At 46.4% G+C, this 27,116-nt stretch overlaps 1 protein-coding gene across 4 annotated transcripts in view; it reads left to right on the forward strand.

Moving 5' to 3' along the window:
• Positions 1 to 27,116, forward strand: part of fam13a (family with sequence similarity 13 member A) — a 228,579-nt gene that overhangs the window by 81,359 nt on the left and 120,104 nt on the right. For all 4 annotated transcript variants that reach the window (XM_041216175.1, XM_041216348.1, XM_041216260.1 and 1 more), the window contains exon 6: positions 14,936 to 15,037. In XM_041216175.1, coding sequence (XP_041072109.1) covers positions 14,936 to 15,037 — 102 coding nt within the window. The remainder of the gene's footprint in view (positions 1 to 14,935; positions 15,038 to 27,116) is intronic.

Below are 27,116 nucleotides of genomic sequence, written 5' to 3' on the forward strand. Positions count from 1 at the left end.
TTTCATATGGCGTAGACATTAAAGACTGCATGGTCTCCCTCTGTACTGCACATTTCCTATGTTTCTAAGTATTTTTGAAATGTAGTTACGGTTGTAATACAAGCAAATAAGGCAGATTCTCGGTTGAGCACCACATCCAAAAGGCAGCATCGGCAACAATGCAGCACCTCCTCAGTGCTACACTAAAACCTAGATTTTGCATGTAAGTCTCTGGAGTGGGGCTTGAACCCAGGACCTTCAGACATAGAAGCAGGATTGCCAATAACTGAGGCACAGTAGCCAGCTTTTGGTTTGTGGCAGATTTGGCAGTTGGAAGGATAACATGAAGCCACCATTGGGCAAATACCTTCAACATGATAAGGAAGAAAAAGGTCTTGTGGCGCTTTGGGTAGCTTCCCTCTGAGCCAGAAGCTCTGGATTCAAGTCCCACTCCAGGACCTGATGGCCAAGGAAGGTGAGTTGATAATGTGACAGGCTGATTATCTACTTGTAAATTCTTCCAACACACATCAATGGCAGGCAGTAAGAATGGGAAAGATTCCTGGCCAAACATGTGATGGAAAGAAATTAGAGCCTCTACCATCACTAATGTCTCTAAGGTTCTCTAATGTCCTTTAGGGAAGGAAATCTGCTATCCTACCTGGCCTGGCCTACATGTGACTCCAGAGCCACAGCAATGTGGTTGACTCTTAAGTGCCCTCTCAAATGGCCTAGCAAGATATTCAGTTATAACAAACCGCTACAAAGTCACAAAAAAGGATTAAAGCCGGACACACCACCTGGCATTGACCTAGGCACCAGAAATGTCAATGGCAATCTCAGCCCTGTCAACCCTGCAAAGTCCTCCTCACTAACATTTAGGGGCTTGTGCCAAAACTGGAGAGCTGTCTCACAGACTAGTCAAGCAACAGCCTGACATAGTCATCCTCATGGAATCATACCTTACCGATGATGTCCTGGACACCACCATCACCATCCCTGGGTATGTCCTGTCCCACCGGCAGGACAGGCCCAGCAGAGGTGGCAGCACTGTGGTATACAGTCAGGAGGGAGTTGCCTTGGGAGTCTTCAATATTGACTCCAGAACCCATTAAGTCTCATGGCATCAGGTCAAACATGGGCAAGGAAACCTTCTGCTGATTAACAAGTACTGCCTTCGCCCTCCCTCAGCTGCTGAATCAGTTCTCCTCCATGTTGAACACCATTTGGAGGAAGGACTAAGGATGGCAAGAATGCAGAATGTACTCTGGGTGGGGGACTTCAATGTCCATCAGCAAGAGTGGCTCAGTAGCACCACTACTGACTGAGCTGGCCGAGTCCTAAATGACATTGCTACTAGACTGAGTCTGCGGCAGATAGTGAGGGAACCAACAAGAGGGAAAATATACTTGACCTCATCCTCACCAACCTGCCTGCCGCAGATGCATCTGTCCATGACAGTATTGGTAGGATTGACCACCATGCAGTCCTTGTGGAGCCAAAGCCCCAGCTTCACATTGAGGATACCCTCCATCGTGTTGTGTGGCACTACTGCCGTGCCAAATGGGATAGATTTCAAACAGACCTAGCAACCCAAGACTGGGCATCCATGAGGCACTGTGGGCCATCAGCAGCAGCAGAATTGTACTCAAACACAATCTGTAACCTCATGGCCCGGCTTGTCCCCCACTCTACCATTACCATCAAGCCAGGGGATCAACTCTAGTTCAATGAAAACTGCATGAGGGCATGCCAGGAGCAGCACCAGGCATACCTAAAAATGAGGTGTCAACTTGGTGAAGCTACAGCACAGGACTACTTGTGTGCCAGACAGCATAAGCAGCAAGTGATAGTCAGAGCTAAGTAATCCCACAACCAACGGATCAGATCTAAGCTCCGCAGTCTTGCCACATCCAGTTGTGAATTGTGGTGGACAATTAAACAACTCACTGGAGGAGGAGGCTCCACAAATATCCCCATCCTCAATGATGGAGGAGCCCAGCATATCAGTGCAAAAGGTAAGGTGGAAGAATTTGCTACAATCTTCAGCCATAAGTGCTGAGTGGATGATCCATCTCGGCCTCCTCCGGAGGTACTCAGCATCACAGATGCCAGTCTTCAGCCAATTCAATTCACTCCACGTGATACCAATAAACACCAGATGGCACTGGATACAGCAAAAGCTATGGGCCCTGACAATATTCCGGCAATAGCACTGAAAACTTCTGCTCCAGAACTTGGCACACCTCTAGCCAAGCTGTTCCAGTACAGTTACAACACTGGCATCTACCTGCTATGTGGAAATAGCCCAGGCATGTCCTGTACACAAAAAGCAGGACAAATCCAACCCAGCCAATTACCATCCCATCAGTCTACTCTTGATCATCAACAAAGTAGTGGGAGAGGTTATCAACAATGCTATCAAGTGGCACTTGCTTAGCAATGACTTGCTCACTGACTCCCAGTTTGGGTTCTGGCAGGGCAACTCAGCTCCTGACCTCATTACAGCATTGGTTCAAACATGGACAAAAGAGCTGAACTCCTGAGGAGAGGTGAGGATGACTGCCCTTGACATCAAGGCCTCTTTTGACCGAGTGTGACATCAAGGAGCCCCAGCAAAACTGGAGAGGATGGGAATTGGGGGAAAACTCTCTGCTGGTTGGAGTCATACCTAGCACAAAGGAAGATGGTTGTGGTTGTTGGAGTTCAGTCATCTCATCTTCAGGACATCACCGCAGGAGTTCCTCAGGGTAGTGTCCTCGGCCCAACCATCTTCAGCTGCTTCATCAATGACCTTCCTTCCATCAAAGGTCAGAAGTGGGGATGTTCGCTGATGATTGCACAATGTTCAACACCATTCATGACTCCTCAGATACTGAACCATTCCATGGGCAAATGCAGCAAGACCTGGACAATATCCAGGCTTGGGCTGACAAGTGGCAAGTAACATTCGCGCCAAACAAGTGTCAGGCAATGATCATCTCCAACAAGGGAGAATCCAAACATCGCCCCTTGATGTTCAAAGGCATTACCATCACTGAATCCCCCACTGTCAACATCCTGGGGATTACCATTGAGCAGAAACTGAACTGGACTAGCCATATAAATACTGTGGCTACAAGAGAGGTCAGAGGCTAGGAATATTACGATGAGTAACCCATCTCCTGACTCCCCAAAACCCATCCACGATCTACAAGGCACAAGTCAGGAGTGTGATGGAATACTCCCCACTTGCCTGGAAAAGTGCAGCTTCCACAACACTCAAGAAGCTTGACACCATCCAGGACAAAGCATCCTGCTTGATTGGCACCACATCCACAAACATTCATTCCCTCCACCACCGACACACAGTAGCAGCAGTGTGTATCATCTACAAGATGCACTGCAGGAATGCACCAAGACTCCTTCTGCAGCACCTTCCAAACCCAACACCACTAACATCTAGATGGACAAGGGCAGCAGATAGATGAGAACACCACCACCTGGAAGTTCCCCTCCGAGTCACTCAGCATCCTGACTTGGAAATATATTGCCATTCCTTCACTGTCGCTGGGTCAAACTCCTGGAACCTCCAGCACGGTGGGTGTAATAACACCGCATGAAATGCAGCAGTTCAAGAAGGCAGCTCACCACCACCTTCTCAAGGGCAATTAGGGATGGCCAATAAATACTGGCCCAGCCAGCAAAGCCCACACCCCATGAATGAATTTTAAAAAAGCTATCCATAGATCTGGATTACAACATGCTTTTAAAAGTATATGTTGCCACAACAGCTCAGATTCCAGTTGGCCCTGGCTGGACGGCTGGTGCAGATCAGATTGGTGCATGAGGACGGGGACCTGCCTCCTTGCGTTAATCCCCCTTGAGGCTTATCAGATCAGCCATGATCTCATTGAATGGCAGAGCAGACTCGATGGGCCAAACGGCCAACCTCTTCTTCTCCTCCATCTTATGGTCTTACCCATGATGGTGATCTCAGCACTGTGGGTTGGACCCACCTTTGTGCAGAGAGCTCAGGAAGAAAAAGAATGATAAGGAAGAGCAATCAGATGCCTTCAAGGATTCGGAGGAGGTGGCAAGGGTCCCAACAGTTGCCTGTTGGCCAAGCAATTGGGCAGTGGCACACTGAAGAGTGCGCCAATTGGAGAATCCATGCAGCCCTGAGCGACTTAAAGGAGGAGAGAGGTGGAGAGTTTTAAGGAGGGAACCAGTGCTTAGCCAGCTGAAGATATGGTTGCCAATGATGGAGATATTAAAATCAAGGATTCTCAAGAGGCTGGAATTAAAAGAATGCAAAGTTCTTGAAGAGTAGTCGCCTGGAGGAGGTTTCAGGGGTGGGCAAGGCCATGGAAGGATTTGTATACACATTGTCCTGGAGACAATGTAGGTCAGCGAGCACATGGGTGCTGGGTGAATGGGACTCAGTGTGAGTTAGGATGCAGACAGTAGAATTCGGATGAGATTAATTTTCCAGAGGTTGATAGGCGAGGGGCCAACCAAAGAACGTTACATTAATGAAATCCAGAGGATGGAAATGTGGTGAAATAAAAAATAGTCATAAAGGTATTTCATGACAACGAGAGAGACTTACCTCCGTGTAAATTCTCTCAGATACTGACAAACTGTGATATAGAAAGTTCTAGCTGCCAGTTGACTCTAATTAGGATATTTAATGGGGGTGGTGGTGGGGAGGGGGGGGGGGGGCGGTGGGGTTGGTGGGCGGGGGGGGGGATAGTGGGGGAGGTTGAGGGTTACAAGGTAACCTGATAACCAGAATGTCATGGGGTCAATGAAGGTCAATTGTTGGTCGAGTTGATTACTGGATGGACTCTTTTCTGGGGAGAAGTCTTAGGAATATCTGTAAAATTATGAATGGGTTTTATAGGGTCGACATTGGGAAGATTGTGGGGGAATCCAAAACTAGGGGTCATAAACATAAGATAGTAATAATCCAGAAATTCCGGAGAAACTTTTTCACCCAGCGGGTGTTGGAAATGTTTGTCTTGCTATCACATGGAATTGTTTAGACAAATTGCAGAGATGTTGTTGAGTTCTTGGAAGGTGGAAGGAATTGGAGACCTTGTGATGCAGTGGGAAACACCCTCGCCTCTGATCCAATTGATCCAAGTTACAAAGTCCCACCCTTGAACTTGGTGGCCAAGGAATGTGTGTTTGTAATGTGGCCAAATAGGTTGGGTATCAACTTGTAAATCCTTCCAACACATGCCAATGGTAAGCTGTAGAGTGGGAGAGATTCCTGGTCAGCCATGTGATGGAAAGAATGTTGGAGCCTCTACCATCACTACCCATTGGTCCAGGCTCTGATGTGCATGTTGCCAGAGCAACTTGCACTCCCTTAGTGAACTGCAGCACGCCACCACCAGGGAGAAAGGATTAGAAGATTACACTGAGAGGGTTAGGGTGGGAGGAGGTGTGTGTGGAGGATCAATACCAGCAAGTAGGGCTGAATGACCTGCTGTTCAGTTGTAAATTTTATGTAATGTTTACAATGCCCAAAGAAAACTCCAGAAAGCTACACTTTGTTCTTTAAAATGCCGATATTCACAGGGCTCTTGCACACCTTGAGATTCTGTTGCGTATTCCCTCTTCAGGTTGACAGAGCATGATAAAAGCCTCAGCTGGGCAGATTTGCATCTTTAATGCACATCTTAAAGGTTGACCTGTTTCTGAAAAAGCTCCCACAGATGTTTTTGTACATGACACAGTTTGAGATACAATTAATAGTGCAGTCCCTGGAATTTGAACAAATAGAACAGCTGGCTGGATACCAAATGGCGTGGCAATCGACATAAGAGCTGGATGGAATTTATTTATCACTAACACACAGAGGCTGCAAGGAAGTGGACCCACGGGATGGATTTGTCTTTGCATATGGTGGCACATAGTTGGCGGAGGTGTTTATGAGCTATGTAGTTTGAATAAAAGCTATTCTTGTTCAAAACAAGATGTATATTCCCACAGATTGGATGCACTTCTGGTTTATGACTGATTAGATTTTTGGGGCAACTTATCAGTAATGGCAGTGTAATAATTTTACAGATAAAATGCCTTTTCCGACTGGATAAGTAAGTTGACTAAGGCACAAAGCATTTTTTTTTTGAAGAAAAATTGTTGCCAAAGATGTTATCATTGAATTTTACATTGTAGAAAGAGGCCATTTGGCCCATTGTGACTGCCTGCCCTTTGAAAAAGCGATACAGTTAGCTCCACCCACCTGTTCTTACCCTGCAATTTATATTTCCCCTTTTCAAGTATTTATCCAATTCCCTTTTGAAAGTCACCATTGAGTCTGCTTCCACTGTTCTATCAGGCAGTGCATTCCAGACCATAACTCACAGCAGTAAAAAAAATTTTATCTAACACCCTGGTTCTTTTGCCAAGTATTGAGCTTCTTGCCTGGAGAAAAGTTTCTCCTTATTTACTCTCTGGAAACCATTCATAATTTTGACCATGTCCATTACATCTCCGCTCTGTTCTAAGGAGAAAAATCCCAGCTTCTCTAGTCTGTCCACAGTTATTGGTTAAAAATCCAGTACATTCTGTAATTGCAATAAATGCAGGTGTCCATTGCTTTTTCATGGTCGCATTTGTCTTTTGAAGGTTAACAATCCATTTTAGTGTTTAGTTTAGCACCCTGCATATTAATCTAAGCAACTGGAATCAAAATGCCTAGCTCAAGGTCAGATGAATATGGGCAACATGAGGAAAGACATAAACAACTTTGTGTTCAGACAGAACTGCAATTGCCTCAATCCCTTAAATAAAATATGTCCCAAAACAAACTCTCTTAAATTGCTAAAATTCCCTTGTCTCATTTCCAACCTGTGGGGCCACGTGCTTTGACTTAAAATAACCTGTTTACTGTACACATGTACAGTTTAATCAAGTTTACGCAATTATTCTGAGCAACAGTGCCTTTTCACCTTGGTGATGGGTCCTTTTAAAAAAAAAATGAACATCTATACACGACTCCTATTTTAGCCTCTTGTACATCCAGATTTCTTTCGCTCCAGTGTCGGTGCTGATGTTTTCCAGCTGCATTTGCACTAAGCTCTAGAATTCCCTCCCTAAACCTCTCCGCCTCTCTCCCTCTCTCTCTCTCTACCGTTAAAATGCTCCTTAAAACCCACCCCTTTGACCAAGCTTTTGGTCATCTGGCCTAATATCTCCTTATGTGATTCAGTGTCAATTTCTTTTGCTAATGCTCCAGTGAAGTGCTTACGATAAAGGTACTATATAAATTCAAATTGTTCTTGAATGTTGTTGATGGTGGTGCCAACCTATTCAACGATGATGGCCTTTGTTGGAAAGAGAAGCAACAGAGAGCGTTGATGACCTTAAGACGAATAAGGGAGGTGGGATCTTTCCTGTACATTTCAGTCTCCCCGGGCTCAAACTACTGTTCGTGTTTCCACTGCTGTCATTTTCTCTTCAGAAGATCTACCGGATCTTTCCCTGCTTTGAACAAGGGTGTAACGTTTGCAATTCTCCAGTCCTCTGTATCTAAGGAGGATTGGAAGATTATGGCCAGTGCCTCTGCTATTTTCATCCTCACTTCCCTCAATATCCTTGAATGCATCTTACCTAGTCTGAGTAACTTATTAAAAACAGCCAAGCTTTCTAATACCTCTGCCTTATCAATTCTTCAGCCCATTCAGTGTCTCAAACACCTCCTCTTTCACTCCGACTTTGGCAGCATCTTCTTCCTTGGTAAAGTCAGATGCAAAGTATTCATTTAGTACCTCAGCCATGCTTCATACCCTCTGCCTCCATGTGTAAATCTCTTGTTTGGACCCTAACTGACCCCACTATAAGTCTTATGTCTACAGAAGACTGTTGGATTCCTTTTTATGTTGGCTACCAGTCTCTGCCCATACTCTATTCTGCTCTTACTTCTTTTTCACTTCCCCACTGAACCTCCCATATTCAACCTGGTCATTTGTATTATCAGTCTGGCATCTGTCGTATGCACCTTTTCTCTAGTTCATTTTACTCTCTATCTCTTTCATCATCCAGGGCACTCTGGCTTTGTTTGTCCCACCTTTCCCCTTCATGGGAACATACCTCGACTATACCCAAAGCACCTGCTCTTAAAGGCTACCCATTGTTCTGTGACAGTTTTGCCTGCCAGTCTTTGATTCCAATTTACCTGGGCCAGATCTGTTCTCACCCCATTGAAACTATAGTTCTTCCCCAGTTAATTATTTTTACTCTGGAATGCTCTTTCTCCTTTTCCAATCCTAACCTAAACCTTATGACACCTATAATCTCTGTCCCCTAAATGTTCCGACACTTGACCCGGTTGTCCCACCTCATTCCCTAGAATCAGATCCAGCAATGCCTCATCCCTCATTGGGCCAAAAACATGCTGATCTAGAAAATTCTCCTGAACAACCTTCAGAAACCCTTCCCCATCTCTGCATTTTACACTGTTACTACCCCAGCCTAAATTAGGGAAATTAAAGTCCCCCAGTATAAATACTCTATAGTTTTTGCACCTCTCTATAATTTCTTTGCAAATTTGTCCCTCGATGTCTTTCCAATTGTTGGAGGCCTGTAGAATACATCCAGTAGTATAATGGCACATCTATTGTTAGAAATCCCATTTCTTTCTTTATCAGTGCACATACTAGAAACTTTCATGTGGGTGACATGTGTTGACGAGCACATCTGTGCTCCTATGAGCCTCAGTGATCTCAGTGCCAATAGTCCCTATTCACTCTCAACAAAATCTTGTATAATTTTGAACACACTTACCTAATCGCCCTTGAACCTTCCGAGCGTTAAGGTGAAGGATTGCAGTTTCTCTAGTCTTTCCACTCATTTTACTATTCATTTTTTGTACCAACATATTCAGTCAGGAAGGCAGCAATATGAATGCCTACTTATGTATGGAAATGATGATAAAATGTGTCCCTGTTATTATGGCCAACACCCTAGAAGTACCTAATGATGTTAATGACCTCTAATTGCCTTGCAAAGCAAATATCGAAATAGTGGATCACTAAGTGGCACAGCAGAAACCTTTTGAAGTGGCAACCCATTAAAGATCCATAACCATAATTTTTTCATACATCTGAAATTTCTGAAGCGCCTTTTAATGTAAGACCTCTCACACTCATGCTGTGAAGTGGATTGTTTGTTATGAGTGATTAGCATCGTGCTGGACCCGACCCAACATCACTCCAATCCTTAAACACGTGACACTAATGTGTTTAGAATGATGCATCATGCCATATGCCTGCTGCACAATTAGATACAACTATGGGGATGGCTGCTTTAAGACCAGCCTTACTGAATAAGGGTCACGTGGTCAGAACAGCCAGTTCCCTGAGCGTAGGGAATCCCATAAGGGAGTGGAGTTTTCCCAGCCTTGGGGGAGTGTATTGTGGCCTTGCTGGAATCAAGTAGCTAATCCAACCGCTATGTAAATAAAGTTTGTTGTTCAACTAAAGAAGCCTCTCGGCTTCTATAAGAATTTAAGTTTAGTTTCCTGTTAATACTGATGATTTCTGATTGTGAATTGGATTTAATACAAAAACCTTGATGGAGAGTTCATGTGTCTGATTGATGTACATACAGAAATAGAAATCAAGAACACATGAGGATGAGGCGAATTGTTGAGCAGTGGCCAATAGATAAATTGAGGCCAGATAAACTCAAGCAGCAGAAATGGTGCTTTTTTTTGTGTGCGGTGGAAATCTGTGTAAATAATAAAAAAGGAACTTGCTTTTATGTAGCGCCTTTCATGACTCCACGATGTCCCAGGGCACTTTACAGCCAATGAATAACTTTTGAAACGTAGTCACTGTTGCAATTAAGATGTTGTACTGACTTAGTCCAATCAGAATATATGCAACAATGCTGTCTGCTTCAGGCTGATCTTGACGTAAGCTTGCTCACCGTCACTAAATTCTCAAAGAACTGAGGAGGGTAGTGAGAGGATTGATTTGGCTGTGGAAAATATTCAGTTTGAGACAATTCAGACAGTGTAGCCGGGGTTTTACAGCCGGGTGGTGGGACCTGCCACTGGAGATTCAGTGGCCCAGCCAAAAGTCTGTTGACTTTCGGCAGGACTGGATGATCCCCGGGGAAAGGCGGGGCCAGAAAGCTGCAGAACTGGGTCCTGATTCGCCCGCAGTTTTGGTCCCACAGGCGTCCTCTTGGTTCCAAAATGGTGTCTGTGCCAGGCATGCACACTTGTAGATAAAAGCAAAATACCGCGGATGCTGCAAATCTGAAACAAAAGTAAAAATAGCTGGGAAAACTCAGCAGGCCTGACAGCATCTGCGGAGAAGAACGCAGTTAATGTTTCGAGTCCGTATGACTCTTCATCAGAAGATCTCCTTGGACTGCAGCATCTGATGAATAGTCATGCAGACTCGAAACGTTAACTGTGTTCCTCTCCGCAGATGCTGTCAGACCTGCTGAGTTTTTCCAGCTATTTTTGTTTTTGACGCACACTTGTAGCATGGGGTGTACATTGCACTCCATCTTGATGAGGCCTGTAGTGCGGGGTTTAGGAGCATGTGCTGGAAATATGCAAAGGTTGTGATGTCAGTCTGCGCGTTATGCTGCTTTGATGCCATTTTCAACCATATCGCTCCAGCTAAAGCCCTCTTCTAACCTCGCACAATCAAACATGTGTTCAGCAGCAGGAAGCACCACCAGTGCTATCAAAAACTCACAGGTTGGTTGCTGTTTACTTTCTACTGGCTCTGTTTGAGCTTGTGGAAGTGCTGGAGTTGGTGCAGTCTGCAGGGGGAGTGTTGGTGCACGTGGGGTGGGCCTTAGTTGTGACTGCAAGGGCTCCGGGAACACCACTTGCTCCCAGTCATGGGGGCTATAGTTGCAATTCTCCTTGGACTGCAGCATTTGAGGGATTTGGAACAGAAATAGCAAAGGGAAGGATAAGCTGCTCATAGATGGAGGAAGAGGAGAAGGGAGTGAAGAATCCTGATTCAGACACTGTGGTGTAGGCTTCATAATCTTGAGTATATTAACAGTGTCTTTATTAACAACTTATAACTATATACATATATAGTAGTGGGTACAGCTTGGAGCTGAATCCATTCTAGATCTTCACACATCTCTAGACCGATCCTGGCTCTGGGTTATGTGCCTTCTTACATCACTGTGTGGGTGATACTGTACTCAGTCCCATATTAACCCCATATGTACCAGACCCTACTACTACAGGGAGAAGGGCTCTCAGCAGGAGTCCTTATCCTTCTTGTGTCTTCTGGAAGTATTTCTCTTTCCTTTGTCTAAACCAGAAGCTGTTTATATGTCATCTGTGCTTTACAAAGGGAGCACTCACAGGACTCTTTTCGTTCCAGGCTAATATTCTGTGGTTGAAGATGTCCCCAACTTTTAAGGTATTGTTGTTACATTAGACTTTGCTTTATCACTTAATAAAGAAAATCGCCTTTGACGCAAAGATATGGAGAGTGCCAGGAGCCGCCGGCCAGATTTACTCTCTTTAGTTAATCTTGGATGAATTTTTAGGCTCAACGATTCCACCGTCTGTCACAACATGGCAGACCCTTTGTTTTTCTTTATTTTCTCTTCACTCTTCCTTGAAGGTTCCATCTTCGACTGGGATACAGGTTCTGAGGCACTGTCCTACTCCCCTGTATCTTGCCTGAGTGCCTATTCCTTGAGCGAGCGTCAGTGGATATTCAACTGTGGAGTCATCACAATCAAGCCTGACCCTGTTCTTGCCGACTCAAAAAAACAAAATTAACTGCTTCAGCACTTACATAGAATATTCAGCAAAGTAATCATTTTAAAGTAATCATTCGTTCCAACTAGTCTGTGTTGGTGTTTATCATTCACACGAGTCTCCTCCCATTCCATTTATCTCATCTCAGCCTTTCAATATATCTTTCTATCTCTGTTTCTCTTATACACTTGTCTAGTTTCCCTTGAAAACATCTAAGCTACTTGTCTCAACCATTTTCTGTAGTAGCGAGTTCCACACTCGAAGCAAAAATACTCAAGAGACACTCCACGGGTCAGACAGCGTCTGTGGAGAGACATTCAGGGTTAACATTTGAAGTCAATGAGCCTTCATCAGAACTGGGATCTGGGTGGGCACGAACCCACAACCTTCTGATTCCAAGCTACCACTGAGTCATGGCTGGCACCCTAAAACAGATATTTCTACGACTGGCGTGATTGGGCTGAAGTTGCGACATGATGATTTGCTTCGTCAAGGGAAACCTTTTTTTAAGCAGTTAAGTAGTTCCTCGTTAAATAATTCAGGTTCAAGTATGGTGTCCAAAGCCGAGTTTACTATTCAGACACAAAAATAGCATAATAAATATTAAGTTGGGACATGTTTTTAAAGTTAAGAAAATGTACTTATTCGTATTTAACGCTTCAGGAAACCTCATCCCGTGGGTGGAGGGTTGAAAGGTGAGGGGCAAGCGCTCAGCATTGCCTGTGCGGGCGGGGAGAGGTGGACGAGTGGGGCGAGAGTGAACTTGGCACATGCGCGCTGGATAATCTCCCTGAGGCATAGAGTTGCCTCAGGGAGGTGAAGAGTTTTCAAAAAATAATGAAGAAATGAAAAATGCTATGAAACGTGTCCCCTCGTGTGATTCTGTCACCTGTCATTAATTAAATTTAAAAATGTTTATTTTATTTTTATTTGCTTTAGGAAACCTCATCCCGCTCGTGGATGAGGTTTCCTAAAAAAGTGAGAAGGCCGCTTGGCCTTTTCGCCTGCCCCGCTGACCAGAAGGTTGGACGAGCAGCGTAAAATTTATTTTTGTTATCTTGCTAATGGCCTTAATAAGCCTTTCATTTGTCGGCTGGCGCGCTGCCGACTGAAATATCCCACAACTGCGCACTGGCGTCGGGACGCTCGCCCCACATCATTGGGCGTCATTTTACACTCACAGGAGTCGGGCGTGTGCCCGCCCGCCAAGGTAATAATTTTGCCCATAGACTTGTCAGTATCTGTACCCGAGGCAGTGCTCAATTATTCTTAACCGATGCCATAACATCTCCAAACCGCACATCTATGATTTAACCGTGGATCCTGATAAAAAGTCATCCATCTGAAATGCAAATTATCTTCCTCTCTCCGCAGGTGCTGCCTCACCTGCTGAGTACTTCCAGCGTTCTTTCTCTTTATTTCGGATTTCCAGCATCCGCAGTATTTTGCTTCAGAGCGCTGTAATCCTGCTCCGATAGAATCTATACTAGCTCAAAGGTCCTCATCCCCAAACGTTTACCAGGGCGAAAATGTTCCTCTTTTTAACCTGATGGACTGAGGCAAGGGGAGAAGTTTCAGAACAATTTGCAAAATCTCATCAGAGAGGTTTTGGCCAATTGAGGGTGCAGGGCAGCCCCACACTGCAGTGCCGGGAGCGGAACTGGTCTTGTATATCTTAAAATGGAATTCCAATCCAGAGCAGCACCAATCATTTCCACATTTTACTGCATTTTGCCTTCCAGGATAGCGTGGCCTTAATCTAAGCTTGCTCAATACTTGTTGAAACCTCATGGCAATTGCTCCAATACTCATCTCCTAAATAATGTTGCATCAAAGGAAAAACCATGGCGAATTCTTTTACCTGGAACCTTGTTGGTATACGCAATTAGAAATCCAAAGCTTGCAGCTCAACAAATACCCAGATGGCCGATTTGTTGATGCTTAGGAATTCCCCATTATATTGTGTGCAAGCAATCTCTGCTATCTTCACTGAGTTGTCTGCTGGATGGTTGCCTGATTCAGGCAGGTCAGTTATTCAAACACCATTGATGGTCACTCTTCTACCTTGATCTCTGGAACATGGGATCAGTTACATCAGCCAGGGAGGGCAGAAGAGGGTTTAATGTTTGATGAAATGTGGCACCTCTGACAGGGCAGCTCTCCCTCAGTGTGGCGCTGGAAGTGTCAACTTGGATTATGCACTCAGATCCCTGGAAACAAACTACTGATTGAGAAACAAGCTTACTTCTACAGAGAAGAAAAGAGTTGACGTTTTGAGTCCTCATGACCCTTCAACAGAACTAGTTCTGTCGAAGGGTCATGAGGACTCGAAACGTCAACTCTTTTCTTCTCCGCCGATGCTGCCAGACCTGCTGAGTTTTTCCAGGTAATTCTGTTTTTGTTTTGGATTTCCAGCATCCGCAGTTTTTTGTTTTTACTTCTGCAGAGCTACGGCTGACACTTTAAGCCACATATTTCTCTGCCTTTCTTCAACGAGCTGAAGTTGTTTTCAATGTCACTGCTGCAATCTGGTAAAGCCAGATGAAATTTCATTATCTGCTTCATCACAAGAAATCTCTCTGGGTTTCCTGTGACTGGCAGACAACAAGTGCAAGGAGCTCAATGACTTCAAGGTAGAGACAATGTGATCAGATTCCTTTGTGCCATGTCCCTTCCTTCCACTAGTCCACTGGGGTTTTGATGGGCAGGCCAGGGGTGGGAAGGAAGCACCTGCAGAGGGCAGACTTGTATTTGGAGGAGGGCATCCAATGTTGGAAATGAGGCTGTTGATGGAGACGCTCTCCCACCCCTTCCTGTTCGAGGCCTGAACAGGACCACTTTTCGGGCTTCCCTCCTGCTCCTGAACTCCTCCGACCAGCCTGAAAATTGAGGCCGGGCGGGAAACAGCCCTTAAGTGGCCATTAGTTTCCCAATTAAGGGCCTCAGTGAAGGCAAGGCTCCCTCCGAATAAATGCAACAACTTCAAGGTATTGTAAACATTTTCCTATGGTGTAAACTTGTTCTTGCCATGTTGTGATTGAATTACATGCCTCTGCTGGACACCCCCCCCCCCCACCCAATTTAAACCTGGTGGCGCTCAAACCTCAGTGTAATTTATTCCATAGAATTCGAAGTGCGGGCCTTCTCTATTTGTGCTTTCGTATTGCTTTCAATTCATTACGTTTTTTACTGTTGAAACTATTTCTGCAGGAAGCCCAAGATGATGACGTGGCCTTCACAGTCAGACCCTGTCCACTGCCACCAAGCGATTTAACTGCAGAAGCAACAAGATCGCTGCCAAAGAGAAAGAAGGTTTGCATCATTGGTTGTGATTTGCTTACAGATCGATCCAGCCTTTGTGGCTTTTGTGCTTCCTTTGTCTCATGTCCTGTGTGGGTGTGAATTCCTGTTTTTTCAGCTCCATTATCCCCATCCTTTCCCTACCACTGCAGCCAGATGTGCTCCCTAGCCATGGGGGAATGGTTTTTTGCTGCCAGGCATGGTGTGAGTAAACTGGCAATGATTTTCCTTCACCCCTTTGCTTCCTGCGTTGCATGAGCTACGGTCCAGGAATCATTAACAAAGACCGAGGCTCCACCACACATAGGTTTTTTGACTATTTTAACGTTAGCTTTGGAAGATTGAAATTCTTGAAGGTACTTGTTCAGTCTTGCACCCTTTACATACAGGTGGGATATTGATGTTACCCCCACAAGGAGAGATCATTTGGGGGGCCTGAGCGGTGGGACAATTTCTCTCACATTCTGCTGTATGTAAGTCCTTCTTCTGTTCTGGGCCTGAGTCCTTTATCTAAGATGGCCAACAGCAGTTCCCAGTGGCCTGCCACATTTGTAGTCTACATTGTGAGTGTTCTGATCTCAAAGCTCATGGAGAGGACACTGTTTCAAGGTTAGGCCAAGAGCTTTTGGCATTATTTTGTAATGTCCGCCTACAAAGCTCTTGCACCTCTTTTCACTAATGCCATCTGGTGGGTAGTCCACTTCAGTGCACTCAAATCAGACTTAGGGCCGAATTTTCCCATTGGCGTGGGGGGGGGCAAGGCCTCACATGCACGCGGGTAAAATGACACGCGGTGGTGTCGGGCAAGCGTCCCGAAGTCACCGAGCGCCATCGCGATATTTCGTTGGGCGAGCGTGTGATGCTCTCCCATGCGCACCCGCCATTAATTAACGGGCCACTTAAGGCCCTTGAGGTGCCAATCGACCACGATTTTTTGGCACCCGTGCAATCTTTGGGTCGGCGCACGGGCGCAACGGGCAGGTGGGTAGGACACGTTTGTATAAACCTAATCCACGGGTGGAATAAGAGGGCTCAGTGGGGTCGTGAGTGTGCCCTGTCAAATGTTGATGTTTCAAAGTGACTGATATTTGCCTGTGTGATCGGCAAAACTTCAAAACGCATACCAGCTGCTTGGTCTGGACTCACAACCTTCAGGTCAGTACTGCACGGTGAGGAATCTTTTTTGGGCCTGCAAGTTTCAGGAATGGGAGCTAAACTCTCCATGGAGGCACCTCCTCTGAGGAAGGGAGGGCTAGAAGGGGGTGGAGGCCAGGAGTACACATTCAGCCTCCAGGGGAGCCACCTTTGGGAGGCCAGGCACAGGCACCAGGTGGGCAGGGCCAAGAGGTAGCCCAAGGCGGAATGGGCTGCAGAAGATGCCACTATCCTGCTGCCAGGGTATACAGGTGGAGAAGCAGCTACCTCAATATGTCTGAGGTGCAGTGCCGAAGGAGGCTCCGTCTCTCAAGGGAGATAGTCAACTATATCTGTCAGGTGATTGGGCCTGAGATCTCTCCTAACTGTGTGGGTGGACACCCCATGCCAGTGGCTCTGTGCTCACAGTTGCCCTCAACTTCTATGCCTCTGGCTCCTTCCAGGAGTCGGTGGGTGATCTTTGTGGTGTCTCCCAATCAGCTGTTCACACTTGAGTCGAGCAGGTCACAGACGCTCTGTTCAGGCGTACATTAACCTTCACCTACTACTGTTCGGACCAGGCAAGTCAGACACAGTGAGCCAGAGGCTTCGCGGCCATTGCTGACTTCCCCCGTGTCCAGGGTGCTATAGACTGTACACATGTGGCCATCAAGGCGCCAGCAGGTGAGCCCGGTGACTTCGTCAACAGGAAGGGCTTCCACTCCATGAACGTGCAGATAGTGTGTGATCACAGGATGCTGATTCTACAAGTCTGTGCAAGGTACCAGGCAGTTCCCATGATGTCTACATCCTCAGACACTCCCAGGTGCCGGGGATCTTCAGTGCTCCAACCTGGCTGGGTGGATGGCTGCTGGGTGACCAGGGCTATCCCCTCAGAAGGTGGCTCATGATGCCTCTCTGCCATCCAAGAACAGAAGCTGAGCAGTGCTACAATAGGAGCCACACCTCCTCAAGGGCTGTGGTGAAGAGAACCATTGGTCTTCTCAAGATGCTCTTCTGATGCCTGGACCTCCCAGGGGGCACACTCCAGTACCCCCCAGATCGTGTCTTGGTGATAGTGGTTGCATGCTGCACTCTCCACAATTTTTCACTGGAAAGGGGAGACACAGTGGACGATGAAGACGTCGACGCAGTGGCTGCAGCTGCACACACTGAGTCCGAGCATGCACAGGGAAATGCTGAGGGGGTAAACGCTGACCCGGGCATACTCCAGGGAGGCAGGGACACCCAGGAGGCTTTTATCCAATGAACCTTCAGCTAGCACGCCACAGATGGACCTCCAGGACAATCCTGGGCTGTATGCTTCATATTCGAGACCTAAGTGCAAATTCTGCCTGGTTAGGAACATTAACTAAGGTCCTTGTTAATAAAGCTGAATGTCCCACAAAGCACACATAACATTTTTGGTAATCATCCACCTGCAAAACAACAGTGGCAACCTCAGCCATGGTGACATGTCTGAATTTATTATTGCAGCCAAAGAAACTTAATGAAACAAAATGAAAAAGGTGTTAAAAATCACACCAACTCATAAAGACCTCATTGCGGGCCAACATAAAAGCACCAGTGATAAACCCGTGGTGTGCCTAAGGTGCCTTATGTTTAAGTTTCTCGGTGCTGTGTCTTGGTGCTGCCCCCTCGCTGGGAGTAGTATCTGAGCCAGCTGCTGACTCTGCTGTCCTGTTGGCCTCGATGACCTTGGTGGTCGTCCTATGGCCTGTGGAGCCTGTGCTGGCCCCGCCTGGGAGGGAGCTGCCAGTTCCACAGCTGGCATCTCCCCAGTCGTCGCAGCCTCACCGGATGCAATGGTCACTGGGAGAGGGGCGGAGAAGCTGCCCCTCTCATCGGAAGCGTCCTGAGAGGACCCCACAGAGACGCCAGGCAGCTGCTGCGCTGACATGAGGTCACTTCGGACCTCCCTGCACACCATGGATGGATGGGCACCGAGCTGGGAAACTTGGTGCCCAGACAATCTCCCACACTGGCACTGACCAGCTGAGGTCAATGCTAATGTGAGGGCTTGCTGGTCCACACGCATCCCCAGGAAGACCTGATGGGTCTCCTGGAGGAGCCTCTTCATGGGAGTCGCCACTCTCTCCATGGAGGACACATGTCTCTTGGTCATGAGGCTCATTGTATCGGCGATGGCCCATGTAGAGTCCTCCACCACGGACACCAAGCCAAGCATAGCCTCATGTATCACCCCCCGATGCTCCCGCACACCCGGCCACATTTCCTGCAGCTGCTGCATCGCGGACGACTCCAGAGACACATCATCAGGTACCAACTGAGCATGTGCCTGGTCCCCTGCAGTCCTCCGACTGCTAGCGCCCTGGGCACTCTCTGTCTCTGCCAGCTCCCCCAGTGGTTGTGAAATGCCCTCACTGCTCTGCCCTGGGACACTAGCCGATGTTCTAATTCCCACCGAGATGCTCATATCTGCTCTGGTGCCTGCCAGGCAGAGATGGTGTGACGCTGGTGAGACTTCAGGGCCCTCAGGTGTGAGAGGGGGCCTCTGCTGCTCCTCCTCCCAGCCTGCTCCAATGATACTGAAAGGAAGAACAAGGACATTGGATCAGTCAATGTGCATCCCTGTCCCCCAGATTATTATGCGCTCATCCTTCCATAAGAAGTGGTCAAGCCATGTTGCAAACTTCAATCACTGAACATTCAGCACTGCCATGGTTGCTGGGAGAACAATGGTGACCTCACTGCTGGGCAAACATACCTGCCTGTGGCATCCCAGCCTCACCGACACCAGTGGACCTGGGCGCATGGCACCTCTCCAAACCTAGGGCCTCCTGCTCAAAACGGCTGAGAATCGCCAACTGTGCTGGCCCTCCGCCAGTCCTCATCTGCTCAGCGGCATTCTGTGCACTCTTCTCCTGAAAATAAGAGAAGAGCATTGATTAGTGCTACTTGTACCTGGACTCTCTTCGCGGACGGCCCACCCCAACCAGAGTGGGACATTGCAGGGCTCCAGTGTCTCCTTAGTCGCTGCTGCTGAACACTCACACAAAGATGCTAGGCCTGTCCCCACCCCCCACCCCCTTGGCCAAATGCTGCCTACCATCACATCAGGCACCTAACTGTCCAACCTTCCATAGCAAGGAGGCGCAAGCACGTGGAGCACAGAGGGCAACAAATCGATCGGTGCCAATGCCACCTTGAAGCTCCCCTCCCAGAATGTTATCACCCTGCCTTTGACATGTCCTGGAGTTCCAGCTCTGTGCCTAGATGCAGCTCCTCCAGAACAGTAATGTGGGTCACAGTGCACCACTTGCTACAGGGGCAGAACCCATCTCTTCACCACCCTCTCAGGGTGAGCTTGGCATGGGCAATATCTCCTGGCCCACCCAGCGAATACACAGGGCGTCAATGATTCAGTGCAGTCACTACACACAGACTTGGGAGGGCAGGTGGGGGGTTGGGCACCAGAGGGGAAAGCCAACTTGCTGGGTTAAGTAACCAACGCCAACATGGTTCTCACCCTTCACAAGTGCAACAGGTCATTGAAGCTCTTGTAACACTGGACCCAGGTGCGCTGCACCACTTCACAGGAGCTCACCAGCTCCGCCACCTCCTCCCAGGCACTTTTGGTCATGTGGGGAGGGGGGTGGTGGGGTGGTGCCTCCTCCTCCCCTCCTGGGGAACCAGCACCTCCGGCCATGCTGCCACCTCCTCAAGGAGGGCGACAAGGCAATCATCAGAAAAACGAGGGGCACAGTGCCCCCCCTGCCCTCCCCTCTTGCCTGGCCTGCTCACCAGCAGCGCCCTTCCACTGACCATAACTTGTAGCCTTGGAAAGGCTGTGGCCACTTTTTAATACAGGCCTCCAGGTCGCTATTGGAGCCGGTGGTCATTGGAGACGTGCCGACACCTGACCACTCCCGCTGTCCTCAGGAGCCACGATTCACACTGGATGGGCCTTAATTGGCCCACCGCGTAAAATGGCGGCGTAAAATCAGGTCCGCGCCCACTCCTGGTCCACCACCCCCACCCCCCCACCCCCCACCACCAGCCAGAAAATTCAGGCCTTACTTTCCCGCCAACCTCCCAACACCCATAACCAGTCTCCAGCGCTCAATGTTTCATGGTCCTCCACTTACCACAGAGGTATCCACTACTCAGTGTGATTACCCTGTGCATACAATCATACTTGAAGGTAATAAATGCAAGGTTATAGGTTATTCTGCACAGATAAACTAACCTTTGAATCAAAGTATTTATTGGCCTTGGAGGGGGTGCAGCGCAGATTCATTAGAATTGTACCAGAGCTTAAAGGGTTAAATTATGAGGACAGGCTGCATCAACTGGGATTGTTCTCAGTCTCCAAGATGGGGGGGAGGGGTGGCTATCTGACTGTGGTGTTTTAAAATGTTGAGTGCATTTTATAGCATAGATATGGAGAAATCATTTCCACTTGTGGGGGAGTCGTGGACAAGGGGACATAATTTTAGACTTAGAGCCAGCCTATTTAGGAGTGGAATCAGGAACTACTTTTTGGTGCAACTCTTGAATTCTCCTCAACTTGCACCCACTGCACCTCCACCTCCCGCACCCTCCCCCCACTGCCCCCCCCCCCACCACCCCCAACCTGCCACCCAGCTCTCAGAAAGACAGTGGTGGATGCTGGGACTATTGGATGCTTCAAGGCTGAGATAGATAGAACTGTGTTGGGAGAAGTTGCCGATGGGTAAGGGGGACAAGGCAGGAAAACGAAGCTGAGTTCCAGAAGAGCTGTGATCCAATTGAATGGCAGAGCATTCAATTATTCAGTCAAATTGGTGGGCTGAATGGCTTCCTTCTGTTCCCATGTAGGACTCTGATTTATTAGGGGAGCCTCCTAGGGAATTCTCATGGGCCTGAGCCCGCGATAGGCTCCACGCCGCCATTTTATGAGGGCGGGCCAATTGAGGCCCGCCCAGCATAAGACGAGAGCTGTAGCACTCAGCGCTACCTGTGCAGGTGGGGAGAGGAGGGAGAGTCAGTGCCAGCACCCTTTCACAAGCATGGACACGAAAGAGCACTTCAATTTCCGTGAGGCACTTAGCTACCTCAGGGAGATTGAATCGTTATTGTAAATAATGAATAAAAGGTTTAAAATTTTATTTAAACATGTCCCCTCATGTGATGATGGGACATGTTTTTATATTTATGAGAATTTTTAAAATTTAATTAATAAAAGCTTCAGGATACCTCATCCCGCTCGTGGATGAGGTTTCCTAAAATATGCAAAGGCCGCTTGGCTTTTTTGCCGCCCGCCAACCTTAAGGTTGGACAGGAAGCATTAACAATGACCTTAATCAGTTCTCTAATGGCCTTAATAGGCCGTTTACATATCGGCAAGCGCACAGAGCCGACTCCGGTGAGTGCCCACCAAACGAAACATTGCGAGACAGCGCGATGATGTCAAGACGCATGCCCAATGTCATCGCACATCATTTTACGCGTCACCTGTTAGGCCCATCCCCACATGCCGACTGAAAAATCCTGCCCACGATTCATTTTCAAGGTACAGACCAGGAAAACACGATTCCCATTGACCCGGGCACCACAGCTCCAATCTTTCAAAGACCTGTTATGAGATAATCAAGCAATCAGATGATGGTCAATGTTCGTTGCTTCTGTCACCCACGTGGACAGTGAGTCTCCCCTAACTTGTTAAACAATAAGGTATTCTTTTCCACATAGCTGCTTCCAGTCTTCATGTTTCCTCAAGTACAATAAAAACATCAGGAACAAGGGGAGGAAACAAAAGCCACATTGCGACAAGATTTTCAGTAGTTATAAAAATAAAAACAAAAAACTGCGGATGCTGGAAATCCAAAACAGAAACAGAATTACCTGGAAAAACTCAGCAGGTCTGGCAGCATCGGCGGAGAAGAAAAGAGTTGACGTTTTGAGTCCTCATGACCCTTCAAAGGTTCATGAATCCAAGGAGAGGGGTGAAATATAAGCTGGTTTAAGGTGGGGGAGGTGGGGGGGTTGGGTGGGGGGAGAGAAGTGGAGGGGGTGTGTGGTTGTAGGAACAAGCAGGCAGTGATAGGAGCAGATAATCAAAAGATGTCACAGGCAAAAGAACAAAAGAACACAGAGGTGTTGAAGTTGGTGATATTATCTAAACGAATGTGCTAATTAAGAATGGATGGTAGGGCATTCAAGGTACAGCTCTAGTGGGGGTGGGGGGGGGCATAAAAGATTTAAAAATAATGGAAATAGGTGGGAAAAGAAAAATCTATATAAATTATTGGAAAAAACAAAAGGGAGGGAGAAGAAACAGAAAGGGGGTGGGGATGGAGGAGACAGTTCAAGACCTAAAGTTGTTGAATTCAATATTCAGTCCGGAAGGCTGTAAAGTGCCTCATTGGAAGATGAGGTGCTGTTCCTCCAGTTTGCGTTGGGCCCAGTTTCAGTGAAGCCCAACACAAACTGGAGGAACAGCACCTCATCTTCCGACTAGGCACTTTACAGCCTTTCGGACTGAATATTGAATTTAACAACTTTAGGTCTTGAACTCCCTCCTCCATCCCACCCCCTTTCTGTTTCTTCCCCCTTCCTTTTGTTTTTTCCAATAATTTATATAGATTTTTCTTTTCCCACCTATTTCCATTATTTTTAAATCTTTTATGCTCCCCCACCCCCACTAGAGCTGTACCTTGAGTGCCCTACCATCCTTTCTTAATTAGCACATTTGTTTAGATAATATCACCAACTTCAACACCTCTGTGTTCTTTTGTCTGTGACATCTTTTGATTATCTGCTCCTATCACTGCTTGTTTGTCCCTACAGCCACACACCCCCTCCACTTGTCTCCCCCACCCACCCGCATCCCCCCGCCCCCCCACCCCCCAACCTTAAACCAGCTTATATTTCACCCCTCTCCTTGGATTCACCTAGATCTGTTGAAGGGTCATGAGGACTCAAAACGTCAACTCTTTTCTTCTCCACCGATGCTGCCAGACCTGCTGAGTTTTTCCAGGTAATTCTGTTTTCAATAGTTATGTTGGAGCCCCCCTTACTGATTCTGAGTTATTTGTATTCTGGTAGATCCAAGAGGATTGACAGGTGGCAAGTGCAATTTACATCTATCTAATGGGCTCTGTAAGAATGAAGCATTTCAGTGTAGGCCTTCAAGCCTCACATTGAAGAGAAACAGCTTGATACAGTGCTGAGGCTAAGTGTAGGGAATCTTCTCATGTCCCTCAGGGCACAGCCTGCATGACTTTAGAGGTTTAAAGCTCTGTTTGACAAGTTTATTAGATGGCCTGGATGAGGTAAAGAATCCTTCAATTTCTGTGTGCAATGTTAAGATTACCTCAGATTGGTCTTTCCAGTGGATTGTAGAATAAATTTGCGATTTCTTACAATTTTGCAGTACTGAAGGAAGCCGTTTAACCAGCTATTTGAAGCCAAAAAGTTCTTTGTCTTCAAACTTTATCTGATCGACACTATCTGATTCACCTCACCTTCATTTGTTCAATTCGATCTTATTAGCACAAGAAATAGGAGCTGGAGTACACCATTTGACACTTCAAAGCTGCTCTGCCATAAAATATGGTTATGGCTAATCTTCTACCTTCCCTCTTTATCCCCATGTCCATTAATTCCTTTAGTATCCAAAGATCTATCGACCTCTGTCTTGAATATACTGAACAACTGAACATCCACAGGTCTCTGGGGTAGAGAATTCCAATGGTCCACAACTCTTTGATGAAGAAATTTCATCTCATCTCAGTCCTAAATGTCTGACTCCCTGTTCTGAGATTGTGACACCATGTTCTAGATCTCCATTGAGGAGAAACAACCTCTCAGCATTTACCCTATCAAACCCCTGAAGAGTTTTATGTGTTTCAATGAGATCAACCTCTCATTCTTCTAAATTGTGCTGTATCATCTCTTTGCACTGTGCTCTTCATCCTTAACATTGCTTTCGTATTAATAATTTTACATACGAACATACGAACAAGGAGCAGGAGTAGGCCATTCAGCCCCTCGAGCCTGCTCTGCTACTTAATAAGCTCATGGCTGATCTGATAGTAACCTGAAATCTGCATCCCCATCACTGCCAATAATCACCCCCTTGTTTACCAACAATCTATCCACCTCTGCCTTAAAAATATTCAAAGACTCTGCTTCCACTATCTTTTCAAGAAGAGAGTTCCAAAGACTCACAACCCACTGAGTGAAAAAAAAATTGCCTCATCTCTGTTTTAAGTGGGCGACCTCTTATTTTTAAACAGTGACCCCTAGTTCTAGGTTCTCCCACAAGAGCAAACATCCTCTCCACATCTACCCTGTCAAGACCCCTCAGGATCTTATATGTTTCAATGAAGTCGCCTCTTACTCTTCTAAACTCCAGCGGATACAAGCCTATTCTGCCCAATCTTTCCTCATAAGACAACCCACCCATTCCAGCTATAAATCTGGTAAACCTTCTCTGAACTGCTTCCAATGCATTTACATCCTTCCTTAAATAAGGTGACCAATACTGTACACAGTACGCCAAATGTGGTCTCACCAATGCCCTGTATAACTGAAGCATAATCTCCCTCCTTTTGTATTCAATTCCTCTTGCAATAGAAGATAGAATTCTATTGGCTATCCTAATTACTAGCTGTACTTGCCTGCAAGCCTTTTGTGATTCATGCACTAGGATACCCTGATTCTTCTGCACCTCAGAGCTCTCACCATTTTGATAATATGCTTCCCTTTTATTCTTCCTGCCAAATTGGACAATTTCACATTTTCCCACATTAAACTCCATTTGCCAGATCTGTGCCCATTCACTTAAGCTATCTATATCTATTTGTAGTCTCCTCGTGTCCTCTTCACAACTTACTTTCTTAACTATCTTTGTATCATCAGAAAATTTGGCAAACATCGCTTCAACTCCTTCATCCAAGTCATTTATATAAATTGTAAACAGTTGAGGTCCCAGCACTGATCCCTATGGCATGCCTTCCAATACATCTTGCCAAACTGTAAAGAAACCATTTATGCCTACTCTCTGCTTCCTGTTGACCAGCTAATCTTCAATCCATGTCAATATGTTCCCCCCTATAGCATGAGCTTTTATTTTTCCCAATAACCTTTGACGTGGCACTTTATCAAATGTCTTCTGGAAATCAAAGGACAGTACATCCATCGGTTCCTCTTTATCCACAGCACATAATACTTCCTCAAAGAAACTCAATAAATTGGTTAAACATGATTTCCCTTTCACAAAACCATGTTGACTCTGCCTGATGACCTTGAGCTTATCCAAGTGCCCTGCTATAACTTCTTTAATAATAGCTTCTAACATTTTCCCTATGACAGATATTAAGCTAACTGGCCTGTGGTTTCCAGCTTTTTGTCTCCCTCCCTTTTTGAATAATGGAGTTACATTTGTTATCTTCCGATCTAATGGGACCTTCCCCCGAATCTAGGGCGTTTCGAAAAATTAAAGCCAATGCATCAACTATCTCACTAGACACTTCTTCTAAGATCCTAGGATGAAGTCCATCAGGACCCAGGCACTTGTCAGCCCACAGCTCCAACAACTTACTCAGTCCCACTTCTCTGGTGACAGTAATTGTCCTGACTTCCTTCCCAACTTCCATTCCTGGTTTGTAGCTGCTTCTGGGATGTTACTTGTATCCTCTATAGTGAAAACTGATGCAAAATACACGTTCAATTCATCTGCCATCTCCTTGTTTTCCATAATCAATTCTCCAGACCCATTTTCTATAGGGCCAACACTCACTTTGTTAACTCTTTTCTTTTTTAAATGTTTATAAAAACTCTTGCTATCTGTTTGTATATTTCTGGCTACCTTTCTCTCATACTCTCATTCTTCCCTCCTTACTAGTCTTTTAGTCATCCTTTCCTGTTCTTTATATTCTGTCCAATCTTCTGACCTTCCACCTATCTTTGCAAAATTATATGCTTTTTCTTTAAGTTTAATACTATCTTTAACCTTTCAAGTTAACCACGGATGGTGTGTCCATCCCTTGGACTTGTTCTTACTCGTTTTTAAAAATTGAAAATTGACTTGTTGAAGTACACCCATTGTATCCCATGTCACTATTCTTCTGGTGGACTCACCCCTTCGCTTGTACAACCCAGGTTTACTTTTAGTTGAAGCACTAGTTGGAAATGAAATTGCTGAGAACCTCCTTGATGAGCCACTATTGGGCAGATTCAACTCCAAGTGTTTGCCAGTAATTCCATCCTTTAACATTGTAAAAGGCACAAACATACACTCATTACTAAGCCAATGACGCCCATGCTGGCTCGGCTACATTCCTTGGATGGATGATGACCATTTACTCAAAGACCTTCTGTACGGTGAACTACCTACTGGGTCACGACCTCTAGGGTATCCATACGTCTGCTGCAGGACACTTGCAAGCGAAATATGAAGTTGGTGGACGTTGACACTGACAACTGAGAGACAGTCATTGACGGCCGTGATCTCTGATTGTTTGGAAAGACATTTGAAGAGGCAATCGGAAACGATGAGCTCGTCTGGCAGAGAAGAGGGCCCAGAGAAAACAGAGGCCGGTGAGTCAGGCACCTTCTCAATCCCCTGTCTCCCTCTGCAGCAAATGTGTCATGCCAGAGTGGGGCTCCTGACCACCATATCCCAGACCTTCGTCTTACACCACCAAAAGCCACAGGCCCACACAGCAGGCACTCTGAACGTTACCATCTCCAAAACTACCGACCATTCATGAAAGTTTCAGGGGCCAGTTACTCACCCTGTAATGGCAGGCAACAGCCTAAAACCAAGCCAACAATGATAGCCACTTTCCATCACCATGGAGATCAGTTTGAAAGGCTCACAATGTATTAAATGTACCAGTTATTCTGGACAGATCAGGATTTCAATGAACCCCTTGTACCTCATTAAAGTTTGACTAGCTCAGTGACGCTGCTTTTACCAACTTAT

Source organism: Carcharodon carcharias, chromosome 1, assembly GCF_017639515.1.
Source record: "Carcharodon carcharias isolate sCarCar2 chromosome 1, sCarCar2.pri, whole genome shotgun sequence".
NCBI classification, from domain to species: domain Eukaryota; kingdom Metazoa; phylum Chordata; class Chondrichthyes; order Lamniformes; family Lamnidae; genus Carcharodon; species Carcharodon carcharias.